Source organism: Sardina pilchardus, chromosome 15 (assembly GCF_963854185.1).
Source record: "Sardina pilchardus chromosome 15, fSarPil1.1, whole genome shotgun sequence".
NCBI classification, from domain to species: Eukaryota; Metazoa; Chordata; class Actinopteri; order Clupeiformes; family Clupeidae; genus Sardina; species Sardina pilchardus.
The window spans coordinates 17,068,785-17,084,274 of NC_085008.1; the positions used below are offsets into that span (position 1 = coordinate 17,068,785).

At 42.6% G+C, this 15,490-nt stretch overlaps 1 protein-coding gene across 7 annotated transcripts; it reads left to right on the forward strand.

Moving 5' to 3' along the window:
* The first annotated feature begins 633 nt into the window (after positions 1-633).
* On the forward strand, positions 634-15,269 carry ssbp3b (single stranded DNA binding protein 3b). Of its 7 annotated transcripts, none has more exons than XM_062555935.1 (18): positions 634-802; positions 1,524-1,596; positions 1,752-1,813; positions 1,937-2,021; positions 5,206-5,295; positions 7,062-7,136; positions 7,366-7,428; positions 7,851-7,914; positions 8,234-8,295; positions 9,291-9,355; positions 10,901-10,952; positions 11,042-11,077; positions 11,265-11,319; positions 11,450-11,541; positions 11,752-11,824; positions 11,920-11,948; positions 12,328-12,426; positions 13,015-15,269. In XM_062555935.1, exons 1-18 carry the CDS (start codon positions 747-749, stop codon positions 13,045-13,047), a joined length of 1,164 nt encoding a protein of 387 aa, XP_062411919.1. In that variant the 5' UTR covers positions 634-746; the 3' UTR covers positions 13,048-15,269. The 7 variants fall into 7 exon arrangements, with proteins under 7 accessions (XP_062411919.1, XP_062411920.1, XP_062411921.1 ...); XM_062555936.1 differs by having other exon boundaries at positions 13,018-15,269; XM_062555937.1 differs by having other exon boundaries at positions 11,450-11,514.
* The last annotated feature ends 221 nt before the right edge of the window (positions 15,270-15,490 follow it).

Below are 15,490 nucleotides of genomic sequence, written 5' to 3' on the forward strand. Positions count from 1 at the left end.
TGCGCATATTCTGATGCATGTGTTTTTCAAAGCCGTTTAAACCACCAGCTCAATAAAAATCAGAGCAAATCGTGAAACGCTTTGCAGCTATGTCTGTTAGCTGTGTTACATTCAGAAGGCTTGCTGCTGTTAACATGGTGTCAAGTTTTCGAACGCGCAGCCTTTTCTGTGTAGGCTACATGGCCAGTCGGATACATGTTACAAAATTAAAACGTTCCACGTTATCGTCTCAAACATAACACACTGTAACGTGGCCATGCTTTCTAAATGTTCTGTGCAATCGAGATTTGTGTCATTTCCATGATTTTTTAAATATATGTTCTTAATAGTAAAATAAGGGATACGGTCGGATCGAGGTTCATCGAAGGAAAATAGCTGTGCGTGCAATAATTTTTTTTATCGTAATACAATATTCTAAGCTACAAACCAGAATAAATAATCAGATAGGCTTCGTATCCACGTTGGTGGCTACCACAGAGGGTGTTCTGCAATTTTCAAGCTACCATTGTGGGGTTGGACATGGTGAATGACGTCATTCAACTAAGGCAGGACTTCAGGGAATTATTGTGCTCTCATTGGTAATTAAATTTGCCAGTCAGCGTGTACCCATCCCTTACCAGGCTCGGTTGAGACTCAACCACTTTCCTTGTTGAGCCTGCGGCGGCCGAAGCCGAGACAAACGTCTTCATAGATGGATTTTAGGGTATAGCGAAAAAAAGAACGCGGGCGAGCTTTTTCAATTAATTATGTTTTCCAAAGGCAAAAGCTCCGTTGTGCCATCGGATAACCAGGCACGCGAAAAGTAAGACTTTCCTTTGTTTCCCTATCTATTGTGGCGTTGCTTGTGTGATTTTCAGGACTGGTTGTTGCCTGCGGGGCGACTACCAGCAGTGAGGAATTGAATGTACCGCCCTTTCCATTCGCCATTCTATGAGGTTCCTGGTTTTAGTGTTAATCGCCATCAATATCGGCAAACGCACGAAACCATTAAAATATGTGTATGGCTAGGCGAACGTGTTGTGGCACAATTTAACGCATTTGAGTTCTACGCATGAAATGTTTTTATTTGGGCTGCGCAGTTTAACGTTTTCTAAAACATCATAGCCCCTATCTGAGCGGGAATGGAAACAGTTTTTTTTTTATCAGAATGGGCATGTACTTAGATAAGTAAACACACTAGCTTTCACCACAGTAGTGGACTAGTAGGCAACACAGTTTATTTTCGTTACAAGTAAACCCATGTAGGCTATTCGAACCCCGTCTGTATCACAGTCGAAATTCATTGTTTGTGGACACAAGTGAGCAATCGTTGCAACCATATTGATACATTCACTCAAAGTTGTATGCAGTAGGCTAGTTGTTGTTTATTTGGCAGCTTCCCTCGGGAACAAGAGATGATTGCAATTTTAGAAGGTGCAGGACACTTTTAGAATAGCACCACACATGTCATCTGCGACCCCCCTCCCAGGTATCTGTCTCTGTAAACTCATCCTTACCGTTTCTCTCCTTCACGTATGACCCAGGTTAGCCTTGTACGTCTACGAGTACTTGTTACACATAGGAGCACAGAAGTCGGCACAGACATTTCTGTCAGAGGTAAGGCATGCTCTGAAGTCTTCTCTACACCTTTGACGTTCTTTCTGACTTCCATTTTTAAATGGAGTGTTAAAAGTCTTCTACCATGGTGTTATGTGATGCTGGAATCCCAAATGTGTTGAAAAGTTTCAATATGCCATGAATGTTTGTTTCAGATCAGATGGGAGAAGAATATCACACTTGGGGAACCTCCCGGATTTCTTCACTCATGGTGGTGGTACGTCTCAGATTATTTCCAGTTTTTCTAATTGTGTGGCAGTGGTGTATTATGTTAACCTATATCTCCATGAATATCAACTGATTCCCTCTGTAACTTGAACAACATGGGTTTTTCCTGCAGTGTTTTCTGGGACTTGTACTGTGCTGCTCCTGAAAGAAGAGAAAACTGTGAACACTCGAGTGAAGCAAAGGCCTTTCATGACTATGTGAGTACTGCTCAGTTTCCCCCAAACTGGAGGTGAAGATGAGAGTTAAGTAGGTTGAGTGATTGGGGAATACCATGACTGTAATCAGCCTGAATTGAATCCAACAACTCTGATTCAAATTTCTTTCAGAATTCAGACTTAACTATGAACCACATTGTCTCATCACCTCACGCCTGTTCTCATTTTCCAAAATGTGCATGAAATGATTGCAAGGGAGAGCATATTATTTGGACAGTGGCAGTGCTCGAACACAATGAGTTTTAAATGAGCCATCATAATTCTATTTGTGGTAGATGAACTACAATGATTGATCAATTTCAATCATTTTGTTGCTTATAGAGGCAGAGAGAACTTTGTTTGGTGGTTATGTGCCATGTTTGGAACTATTAACTCCCTGGTTACAGTGTTTATTATTGTCCATTTTTTTCTTTACAAAGCCCTATTTTGTGTGTTGGATTTTCTCTTTCGTCCAGTTCAGTAAATGTTGCACCTGAACAGCAGGAGATTAGCTATATTATCATTAGAGCCTATAGAATCTCAGTAGTAGTGCATTTATGTAGAGCTACAGTGTTGTTATGGGATTTTGATAGCCATAGAAACAAATCCAGGTGAAGTGGCCTGGTAGTTACAGTTTCAGTGAATTACATATTGGGTATCAGCTATATGGCCATTTATGTGTATTTAGATTAGGATGTAGCAAGAAAAAAAGCATCATACTGTATGTGTGTCTCCTTGGCATGTAGCTTGGTTTGGTATATGTTTGTGCTTGAGAATCCTCCTCTCCTGGGTTTTACACTGCATCCATATGACACCTTCGCTGCCCGTTTCCTTTTTGAGAGGAGCGAGAGAAGTTCACGAGCATCTTGGAAAGAGCTGCTGACGTCAAGAACTTTTAGGTTAAACACTCTGTCAATCTCAGGGTCGCTGGCGGACACAAAGCTCCGTGTCCTTGGCAAGTTTGGTGCCTAGGACTTTGTCAGAAGCTGTCAGCTTTCCCTTCTGTGGGGAGAGGTGGTAGTTCAACTCCAGATACTACTATCATAACTGAAAATAGCCTCTTCTGGAATGGACCTGCAAATGATGGTTAGAAAGCGGCACTCTTGTCTTTGCATATCTTTTTGCCTACATTGTAGACTCCAAGCACAGGTTAATGGTTTTTATAAAGATGATAAAATGATGCACTGTTTTAAAAAAGCAGTTGTGTAGAGCAAACTCACTAGCCATCAACATTACTTCATCCCCTGCCTTAGCATTAGGTTGCATTAGCGCAAGGATCTCTCTCTGACACACGCAAACACACTCTCTCTCTCGCTCGCTCGCTCGCTTGCTCGCTCTCTCTCTACCTACCTTTGACTCATTGACTCAGTGTTGAAGGGAATCTACGCACATAGCCTTTAGGCTGTCCTCCAAAAAAAAACGTCATCCAACCTCTATGTGCGAAGCGCAAGTAGCTTCTGAGGGGAATCTTTACAGTCCATGTTGAATTAAATGATCAGAGAGACAAAAGATCTGGGAGTTTTCAACCTTCATTTATACATTTGGCCCATTAAACACATTAAAGTGCTTACTCCATTTAATCACATCAAGTATCGGCATTAAATTCATCGCAAATGAACAGATTGGATCCACCTGTGTAACGTCAGTTAGTATGCCAGTAATTTGTCTGTTTTGTTCAAAGAAATTGTGTAGCAGTGTTTACTCTAATAAACACTGCTACACAAGCAATTTACAAGCAAAATAATGTCAGCATGGTGAATTTAAGAGCATTTCACGACTATGTTGTTTACATTTACAATCCACACTGATTCCTGGTGACTGCTCTTTTGTAATGACATGGATACAAATCCCTTTGTTTACTATGGCCACATTTTTTATTTCTATTTAAAAAAAAAAAAAAAAAAAGTTCTATCAGAAACGCACCACTACTAAACTGACCATAGCCGCAACCTTTCTACTGAACGGTGCGTCCCGTAGTAGCCACACAGTAAGCAGTGACCCGGCCATGAGTCTGCTAGCCTGCTGCTACCGGCGTTTGACTAGGGCCCCGTCTTTGTTCCCAGCGGGTAGACGGCTCAGTCGGGGTTTTGAGCTCTGCTGTTCCCTTGAGAGGGTGGGGGAGGTGGCCGTCTCCAGCCTTGTAAAGCGGAGGCCATGTTGCATTCATGTTGCGTCGGAGGGATACTCCCCCCTCTGGCCCCCGTGGCGTTAGCAGGGTGATTGATGGCTGTCAAGGAGCTGAGGGACAGATTGCAAGGGGAGGAGAGTGACAGATGCTCAGTGGAGGTGGTGGAGGAGAAGAAGGAGCCAGAACAAAGAGGAACTTCAGTGTGCTGGTGATGGGACCTCTCAAATAAGGATAGAGGACTCCCTATCCAAAAAGAGAGATGGAGAAAACACTGAAGAGCATGTAGTCCGTTAAGCGTGGAGTATGTTTTAGTAAAACTAAAAAGTGTTATGATATAAAAGCGTAAGAGGTTTGTCACTTTTATAGTGGTTCGTGAGAGCTTTGTTTTGTCTGAAATACTGTCCGGATTGGGGGAGTGGACGAGAAGAAGCTCTCCTACCGTAGACCTCCCTTGGCTCCCTGTTGTGGTATTTCACATGGGCTGCGAGCAGCCTCCACAGGATATATGGAGAGATAGTGTGAGCAAGACTCACCCCTTTCAGCGGCAGTGTGGCGTTGTTTTTCAAGTGTTTACTCTCATTTTAATATGCCTTCTTATTTCCCCGTCCGGTGCATCTGTTTTTCTGGGATTTCACGGCTGGCATTAGAGCACGACTCTAAAGTGCTCTCAATTCAACAGGAAAATGGCCAATTACGGCCCAAATAAACGATCAGAAACTAATGATGGTTGTAAATTAAATCTGAGGATATACCAGGGAAATAGTCCTCGGTGATATTATGCCTCTAAGTGCTTCTGCTCTTCGGGGACTGCGCGAGCCAAGCCTGTCTAAATAAACCGCATGTAGCGCAGAGACGATCACTGTTGCTGATCCTCCGTCTTTGTGCTGGCCTGGAAACATGTCTTACCGCGTTCAGCACTTTTCCCACACTTTGTTTGGGTGTGCTGTGCACTACTGTGCACTATAAACACTGTGCTGTGGATTTTTTCTGTTTTGTTGTTGTTGGGCTTTTAACCTTTGACCTTTTGACTGCATGTTTGACCTTTTTTAATCTCCACAGAGTGCAGCAGCGGCCCCCAGCCCAGTCTTGGGCAACATGCCTCCAGGAGAGGGCATGCCAGGGGGACCGATGCCACCGGGATTCTTTCAGGTCAGGTTCAAGTCTATCTGTCTTCCTCAATTGACTGTGTGAGCTATTATGGTGTGTGTGTGTGTGTGTGTGTGTGTGTGTATACGTGTGTGAGCTAGCATGGGTTTGGTGGTGTGATGTTACTAGCTTACACAGAAACAATCCACCAGTCTGCAGTTTCTCCAGGGGGCATTGATGAGATTAGGTAGGTTGTTGAGACCACTGGGTGGGCTCACTGAATTGAATAGATGATTGGTGTCTAGTCTTTATTAGTGATAATTGCTTTAAATCAGTTCCACGTTTTGAATTAAGCCTTCAGACCTCCTGGCACCTCTGTTTAGAAGCCGTCTGCTAATCATTAGAGGGATGTGATATAATTTGCTGTCTCAGAACAGTGGAATTGTTGTTCTTTCTTGGATGTATAAGGTATATGCTGATTTAATGTATGTGTTCTGTTAAATGTATGTGCAGACAGCACCAGTTCCATTAACCTATGGCACAGCAGCGTCTTCCTGTGCTATTTTAAGAATTAGCTTTGTAACCTGGCGATTTTTCTTGTTGGACTTGCTCAGTATTGTTTAAAGGTTGTAGGAATGTTTCTCAGGTTACTTGTGCATGTATAGCTTCGTTGTCATGTTTTGATCGAGGAAAATGGCAGAGCATTTGAGAATAAAATCAGTCATGTTGTGAATGATGACGTTAAAAGGGCGCTGGTGTCCTTAAAAAAATATTGAAGTGTGAAAATGCTGCCTCATTTAAACTTTTAATTATGAATACCTAGGTTGCCATACAACTTCAGGTACACGATAGCTTAAGTGCGTTCTGTGTCTCTATGTTCAGTGTGACTGTCATCCAAGGTGACAGCTGATGTATAATTTAAACTTCACAAAGCACAAATCATGTCAGATAATCACAATAGTTTACATTAACACTCACAAGACGCAAGGATTTTCATGACATGTCCACTAGAGGAATTGGAAAGCAAAACTGATTTAGCTTGTGCTTTTTGTATATTCTTGACCTGGTGTCGTAAAGTACGGGACTTGCATTGACCAGGGTAGAGTGAGGTCAACGAGGACGGCTGGTTGACCTCACCATCATCACTTTGTCAGTCTCTCTGTCGCTGAAGTGCCCATGAGGTCAACAGTAATGTTAGCTGAACTAAGCAAGTCCGCCGATAGCAGTTTAGCTGAGTTGGCAAACTGCTAATAGGTTAATAGGCTCTATGGCTGTAATGTGTCCAACCGCACCACATTGTACTCTGCACACACACTCTCGGTGCATCAGCTGGTTTGCAATAAAACATGGGCGAGAGAGCTTATACGCTGTAGTTAATGTAATGAGAAATGGCGAAGGTAATTTTAGACATAGGACATTTTTATACGGAGTCAATTATTATACATAACAAATCTGAGAAGCCACTGTTTGTGTATTCATAGTCAGTGCAGTAGGGTAGCGTCTTCAATAGAAGTGAACCAGTTCTGTAGGACTGGTGAGCACTTCCTGTGTCTGGTTAGGCCTGCTCTGTTTGTTCTGTTTCAGTTGCTCTCGCTCAGCCCAGTTTCACACAGCGCTCCACTGCTGCCACGCCTGCTTTCATTAACCACTCGCGCGTCAAGTGCTTCCCTTCTCCACTCGGCTTTTTTATTATTATACCTGCTTGCTGACTCTCTCTTTCTCTCTCTCTCTCTCTTTCTTTCTTTCTCTATCTCTCTCTCTGTCTCTCCCTCTCTCTCTGTCTCTCGCTGTCTGCCTCCTTTGCCTTCCTCTGTGCCGTTCTGCCACAGGGACCCCCTGGCTCCCAGGCGTCTCCTCACGCTCAGCCTCCCCCTCCTAGCGGTATGATGGGACCCCACGGCCAGGTACCGCGACTTGTCCCGCTCACGCCTCACTCCCTCGCTTTAAGTGTCACACACACCCCTTTTTGCTCTCACGCAGATAAAAGCTTGACTGTGTGTGTGCTTTAATGATTGTCCAACCCTGTCTGCCTGTAATGTGCAAGCGTAAAAAAGAAAATTGACATTATTGTTGTATCTATCGCTGACTACAGAAAGTGTTTGAGATTTACATGTTTTTTGTTTGCCTCCGCAGTCATTCATGTCGCCACGCTTTCCTGGAGGCCCTAGAGGCCCACCCATCCGCATGGGCAACCAGGTATGGAGATGTACACTAACGTTGCACCTTCTGTGTTTGGTACTTCCCATTCAAATTATTAGCATGATCACATACTGCGCTATTGCCATGCAGCAATCTGTTGACTTCTGTTATGGGAGAGACCACCTGTGAACATTTTAAGGAAAGCTTTCACAATTATAATATTTAACCAAAACAAAATACACCCGTTAGCATACCAGCCAGAATTTACCACAGCCAGCTGTGCAGTGGGTGGTGTTAACAAGATGTTTGTATTCCTTTTAGATCTTGTTAAAGTTAGAGCCAAATGAGTCGCCAGCCTCATTGATGTTGCTTAATGAGATGAGCACTCTTTGAAAAGGATTATGGTGGTTTCAACTCCAGATCCCAAACAGTTGCTGTAACTGTCCTTAATCTGTGTCCCATGTCTGTGTTTCTGACAGCCTCCCGGAGGTGTTCCCACTGCCCAGCCCATGCTCCCAAACATGGACCCCATGCGAATGCAAGGTGAGTTGGAGTTGCTGAGCAAGTGAATTAGAGTTTATTAAAATTGCTACTGAGGTCTCCTCTCTGGAGCCGCATGCTTTCTCTGAGCTCTCTCTCTCTCCCTCTCTCTCTCTCTCTCTCTGTGTGTGTGTGTGTGTGTGTGTGTGTGTGTGTGTGTGTGTGTGTGTGTGTGTGTGTGTGTGTGTGTGTGTGTGTGTGTGTGTGTGTGTGTGTGTGTGTGTGTGTGTGTGTGTGTGTGTGTGTGTGTGTGTGTGTGTGTGTGTGTGTGTGTGTGTGTGTGTGTGTGTGTGTGTGTGTGTGTGTGTGTGTGTTGAAGCAGGAGTACCAATGCAGAGGATGAACAATCCCAGAGGGATGGGCCCAATGGGACCAGGACCCCAGGTAACATCACCACAGTCACATGTCCACCAGTGGCCTAAAGCTGGTTTACCAAAGGTATTTGTACTGGGCCATGCCATCGCAGGCTTAGTGGAACAAATGGTTTCTCTCCATGACTGCGTTTACATGCACTTTAGTATCCCGGTTACGATCGGGGTTTTGAAGTATCCCGGTTTTGTATTTGCACATGTAAACATCATACGCCGATTTCGGAACCCCGGATAAGCCCTTATCCAGGTAACGAGTATTCCGGTTATGCTAGGTGGTGTACTCCCAGAGAAACCGGGATACTGTTCCATGTATACACCTTATGCCGGTTTCTCAGGCAAAACACGTATTACATTAGTAACCGGGATACGGAGTGCTAATAGAACTTTAGCGTTGGTAACCAGAATACTATTATTCATCATGTAAACAGGGATATTAATGACCGGGTTTCTCTGTGTTCATGTAAACACCATATCCTGAGTATGATCAAAATCGGGATAAGCCTCATAACCGGAATACTAGTGCATGTAAGCGCAGTCAATGGGTGGCTCTCAAACTCTCTCCTTAATCCTCGATGCTCGGTCCTCGAGGCTCGTTCCCACTGATCTATAACTAACACTGGATAGACTATCCCATTGTTGCCACCCCATCATTCTTTATCTAGATCAGTGAGGACGAGGATCGAGGAAGGAAGGGAGGGTGTATAAAAGACCAAATGAGAGGCACCCATGTGTTGCATAGGTAAATCAGGACTAGGAAGTGCATGAGAACAAAATACAATGACAATTGGTGATCACAGTAGCCATAGCTTTCCCACTCAATATTATAGTCCCTCACTACATTAATCTTTCCACCTATCTACAAAGTGTGTTACTTGTCCTTATTGAAAAGCTACATGGTGTGTTCCAGAGTTGGTTTTGTTTCTGGAGCTCAGGGATGTAAAAGATAAATGATGTGATTGCAAATTAAGAGTCCCTTCTTGGTGTTCTGACGTCTGTGTGTTTTTATAGAACTTTGGCGGTGGCATGAGACCTCCACACAACGCTATGGGCCCTGGCATGCCAGGAATGAACATGTAAGACCGCAATTTTCTACTTCATTTTTCTATCTATAAATTACAGGAATGTCTGTTTGTCTGTTATTCACATATCTCTTGCATAGTTCCTCCGATTGATTTCAAACGTGGCAGGTGTCTTGTTACGGGCACGAGTAAGTGCAGTGCCAAGTTTGATGTAGGAAGGATTGCAAAAGATATCGTTATAGGCAGGCCTGATAGAGTTCAGGTGTGGTGCCTGAATTCAGGCTTGAGCTTGGCCATGTGCTATGTCAAGAAAGGCTATTCTCTTTATTGCCTTTGAATGTATTTGATAATTTCAGGCACAAATAATTTCCTGTGTATCAGTCCTATATATGTCTGTAAAAGAAGCATTCATTGGCTTTCTTCGCTCTACTGTATCCACTTCCTCTCTCAAACAGCACTGTAGGCTCGCATATCTATCGAATCCTTAATTGATTTCCAACTTGACAGGTGTCTTGCTACGGGCACTAATAAGTGTAGTGCCAAGTTTGACGTTGTTTGGATAAGCAATGCAAAATATATCGTTAAATACATTGGTAAAAGAAGCACACGTTGGGTTTCTCCGCTCTACTGTAGCCGCTCCCCCTCTTACACAGTACAGCACAGGACCGGAAACAGAGAGGGGGACCATAGACACGGAGGGTAACAGAGTTTTGGCAGCACTGAATCAGGGCACCGCACGGGTCAAGATGCAAGATGTTTGGATGACTGTCAAATCTGACGTCAACAATAAAGATTCCCTGTATGCGGTTTGTTGGCGTGTTGTTGCAAAATGTGGAATCATTTTATGCAAGTAAACACTGGTATGCAGTGGCTGGCTATTCAAAATGATGCTAAAAGGATATGCAATGAACTGACACTTTGAATAGCCCGGGCTACTTTGAATTTGAGACTAATGGCTATGGCTAGGCTAATTTAACAAGGTTCCAGATTGCCACACGGCTAGACAACGAGTGGCAGACAGAGCATCATGTCACTTATCCTACCAAAGACTTTTGAGTCACACCATTGCAAATCTCATACAAAATGGTTCTACAAAAATCTTCTATATCGTTAAGTTATTCAATAGGCTAAACATAATGGCCTTACGTGAAAGTTTTAGGCCTATGTCATTTCGGTCAGCTATAGACAAGTGGAGTGGCTGGCCTATAAGTGACTTCAGAGCGGGAAGTCACTTATAGGCTAAAGATGGTTGACTCACATTTCTGCAAATTTCACACGATGATGCATCATTCTACGAAATGGTTTGTCTTCATCAGGAAGTTATTCAATACGTTTAACAATAGACATATAGCCATACATACAGCCATAACACAGCTCGGCAACCATGCCTAAATTCTGCTTACTGCACATCACTTATAGGCTAATATAATTAATATAATACAATAATTATAATTAATATAATGTAATTGGACGATGGGTTTTCTAACAGGAAATGCCATGTTTGAATGGGCACTGCACTAGTATCCTTTAATTCTGGTACTGTGCATGTGGTTTGTCGTGCAGTTTGTGATGGGTGTCCAATGCATTTCTGTTTTCCAGGGGACCCGGAGGTGGACGACCACCATGGCCAAACCCAAACAATAACAACAATGTGAGTTCACCCAGCACGGATTGCACCTTGTTGTTCAGTTGTAGTGTTTGTAGTTTCAGTTTTAAAACCGGTTGTATGTTTGATTTCAGATGCCTTACTCATCGCCCTCTCCTGGCAACTATGGGGTAAGACCGCACCAAATGCTAAACGCACATTCTAATGCTAAGACTACTGATTTCCATATGCAGCACGTAGAGCACACACACACATACGTTACACCTGCCAGTACAGTTTGGCATGCATTTTAATCTGATCTCCCTTCTAGCCAAGTCTTATGTTGACCAACCTGCTTGTCTGTTGTGTTTGAAACAGGGACCCCCTGGTGGAGGAGGCCCTCCTGGAACCCCCATAGTGCCCAGCCCCGCAGGTAGGTGACGGAGACACACACACACACACACACACACACAGTCGGACGTTATGGAATTCACTCTCCTTCATATTTCATTTGAATTCAGATTGTTCTTGTTGGTCACAGAATGTTACTTTTCACCTTACAGATTCCAATAATTCCAGTGAAAACTTGTATACTATGGTGAACTCTGGACCGGGAAACAGATCGAACGTAAGTTCGAGTTATGCACAATACCGGGTACTGTTTGTATTTACTTCATTGAACATAAATGTTTAACACTTTAACAAAAACTGTTTCTATTATGTCTTAAAATATCAGTCTTTCTTGTTGTCCAGTGTAGTGTGAGTTTGATCTTTAGTTTAGTCCCTCAGTCTGGTTGTCTTCTGCATTCTATATTTCACCTCTCTAATCAGTCCATCCTGTCTAAATCCATGTCTTCCTGTGTAGTTTCCAATAGGCCCAGGCTCTGATGGTCCACTAGGAGCCATGGCAGGAATGGATCCCCTTCACCTGAACGGAGGTACGGCTGTTTGTTTCTCTGATAGTACAGCCCAAAAGCTCACAGAGCAAGCAGTGTGTTTTATTCATTGAAATGGTGTTGTGTTTGCTTTTCAGGATCCGGAGATTTGGATGGTCTACCCAAGGTAAAATGATTTTCTTATGCTATTACGTTCATGTACTGGTAATTTACTGCATTGTTAGTATACAATTATAACGTAGTGTATGCATATGCACTACTCACAAAAAGTCATCGTCAAGTCCTTACATATTAGGAAGAACCTAAAATCCACTATAACCCCTACAGGTGAACTTTAAGTGAACGTCTCTACACTTTTGAATGAGCATGTACAACAGTTTAATGTTTCAGTGTTTTCTGTACAGAAAACATGTATTTCACCTGAAAGCCAGATATCCCTAACTTTTTGTGAGTAGTGTATACTGTGGGAGTATCATTTTCCCCCCCTTGCCTTTCGATGTAGAAATTGCGTTTTTCTCATGAATGAATGATTATGACCTCTGCAGAATTCACCAAACAATTTAAGTGGCATGAGCAATCCATCCGGAACTCCGCGAGATGATGACGTAGGAGGCAGCTATCTTCATTCCTTCCAGAGCGAGAGCGTGAGTGTTCACCGTCAAGCACTCTGCTACACTAAATAACCTGGTCTGAAGCCAGATCTGGGGCCACAACAGCCTCGGGGAAAGTTTTGATGTAGTGTTAGGGAACCACATTTATACTGTATTACTTTAGGATAATCATTTTTTATTATTTACACTATGAGTAGAGAGTACTTAGAGTACACATGTTCTTTACAAATATGTATGGAGGTAGGCAACTTCATGGGAATTCGGTGTGTGTTTTTTAGACGCGTCTAATTACCTCTGACGTTGTAGCTCAGAAAACAGGCAGCAGTGGTTCATACATACACGTGCATTGGTGCTACTGAGAATTTTTGGAAGCCGGTCTACTTGGTCCTGTTACAAATGAGGTCATCCTCATCCACTGCATAAGTGGAAGGAGTAGTAGCATTGGTAGTAGAAGTAGTGTCATAACGAAGAAGCAAAATACTATGTTTGGCCCGTAAAACTAGCGGGGAAGCCAACTTTCATCGTTGCACTACATGAAATGTGTTTGAAGTATTTCTTGACACTTAAGTTATTTTTTTCTGAAAGATTTGTTTTAAATGGAGTATTCTCTGCCCTTTTCAGCAGTACTCCCCCTCCATGACGATGAGTGTGTGATGACCTGTCCATCCTGCCTTGGGAAATGCATAATTTGACCGCCATACGTAAATACTGGACATGACCAAATACAACTGCCGTAGGCCCCAAGTTTTTTTGTTACGTGCAGCGTTTTTTGGGGAGTTATCTTTTTTTTTTTTTTTTTTTCTGAAAAGGACTTTGCCATAAATCTACGAACTTTCCTAATGTGACGACCAGTTTCTTGACCTTTTTTTTTTTTTTGTCTGACGTTCCACCTACCAAGTATATTTACGGGAGCGTCGGCAAATATTCTCCACTGCGACATCTACAGTTGGATGCATGTTAAAGTTTTTTTTTTTTTTCCCATCACTGTTTTATTTTAATTTTATTTTTAATTCAGCCCAGAATCCCCACTTCCCTGATATTGCCTACTTGTCATTGTCGGACTACAGCATGGGGTAAAGTGGACTTACTTCAAAATCCGGAATTGCTAATATGTGGCCTTCAACTGTGTGATATAGTTCATTCGCTTTTAATTATTTTATGTTTTAACTCTCCAATACAGAGAACAAAATGTCAGAGTGACAGAATAACACGTTTCAATAGAAGCAATTACCGTTGTAAATGGTTTTTATTCTATATAGATATTTTTATCTTCAAGAAATCTTCCATGCTGATAAGTATCACACACCATCTGAGAAGTTCCCATGTCTTATCCTCTGCACTGATTTTAGCCTAACGTTTTACGACTTTTTATGAGGTATATGACTGCTGTCGTAAGGAGATCCCAAACTCTTTGGAAACTACAGAGTATTGCCCTCCCTGCCCGGTCTGCAAGTGTACTACCTAGAAATCAACCCTCCCCCACCCCCCCAGTAGATGGTGGCTGACTCTGAATCGGACCCACGCCTGATCCGGCCCAAACGTGGTCCAGTCAGCTGCTTGTGTAGTCGGCTGCTCTCTGAGCCCACTCCAATTCACTCCTCAGGTCTGCGAATCATCATCCTCTGCATAGGCGCGTGTGGTGTGTGTGTGTGTGTGTGTGTGTGTGTGTGTGTGTGCGTGCATGTGTGTGTGTCTCTCTATCTCTCTCCCTCTCTCTCTCTCTCTCTCTCTCTCTCTCTCTCTCTCTCTCTCTCTCTCTCTCTCTCTCTCTCTCTCTCTCTCTCTCTCTCTCTGCCCGCACCGGGTTCCTTGCACGTTGTAGCCACTCCATTTCTTGTATTGTTAGTGCAGTTGGAAGCTGATTATTTAGACAGTTTATGCCCCAATCATCACCTTTGAACACCTTTTTGAAGTTAACAGTAGCTCTGTAATCTCTGTCAGTTAAGTGAAGACTTTGAGACATTAATTGAAATCCTTCTGCCATACTTTTCTTATTTCCACTTGGAACACTTCATCCAACATCCACAAATCTAGTATAGGATATTTTTTAATTTATTATATTTATGTGAACAATTGATAATGCAGATGACTCCTTTTTGTTTTACTTGTTGTTGGATTGTCCCTGTTAAACCTGGTTTAGGGGAAAGGCCTGTGTGTATATAATTTTATGACTAAATTATATGTCTCCTTTCACATGGGTATATATATTTTTTTCTTTCCTTCCTTCTTTTTTTGCCCTTTTTTTCTGCTGGACGGTCACTGCATGCTTTAGCAATGAGATGCGTACAATAGTAGTAGAAGAAAAAAAAACTATTCCTGAGCCAGGGCAGACCGTACAGATGTCCTTTAGATGTAGACTTAAAAAGGGGAATTCTGTATTTTCCAGTTTGCATTATGAGTTGTTGTATAGATTCTTTGTCACCAAACATCAAACGTGAGATCCTACAATAACTCTTATGATTGTGAAGGTTCTGTAGGACGACCCAGAAAGCAGCTGGCTTTGGAACCGTATCCACGCTGCGTCGTGGCCTGGCTTGCGCTAGGCTTAGCTGTGGTCTAGGGAAACAGGACATTGGATAGAACCAGGGCACAGCAGAACGGGTTATAATGCTATTTGAAATGGGACCTGGATTTTAAGTGGTAATGAAAACAAACAGTGTATTTTATTTTATTTTTATTATTTTTCTTTTATTTTTTATTATTTTTTTTGCTTTTGAACTGTGTCCTCTCTTTGCAATACTGTGCACTGTTCCTGATTCTAATGTTTATTGAACGTAAAAGTATCTAAACCATTATTAAACCCATTTCTACAGCACTGGTTATAAACCCATCATTGTGTGTAATAAAAAACATTTCAGAGACATCATCCTATAAAACAGTGTGACATCCTGTCTATAATTGTAAACACTGAAACATCGTTTTAGTTGCAGCCTGTTAAGTCAGACCATGAAGTGAAAACAAGCTGATTAAGTCCAAACTGATTTTTCATTCTCATTTATGGGATGCTAAATGCTCACAGCACTTGTACTATGAAGTCCAGTTTCTCATACATTCATTGGCCGGGTTCCCCAGATTCGTTAAGAAGCTCTTAAGTGCT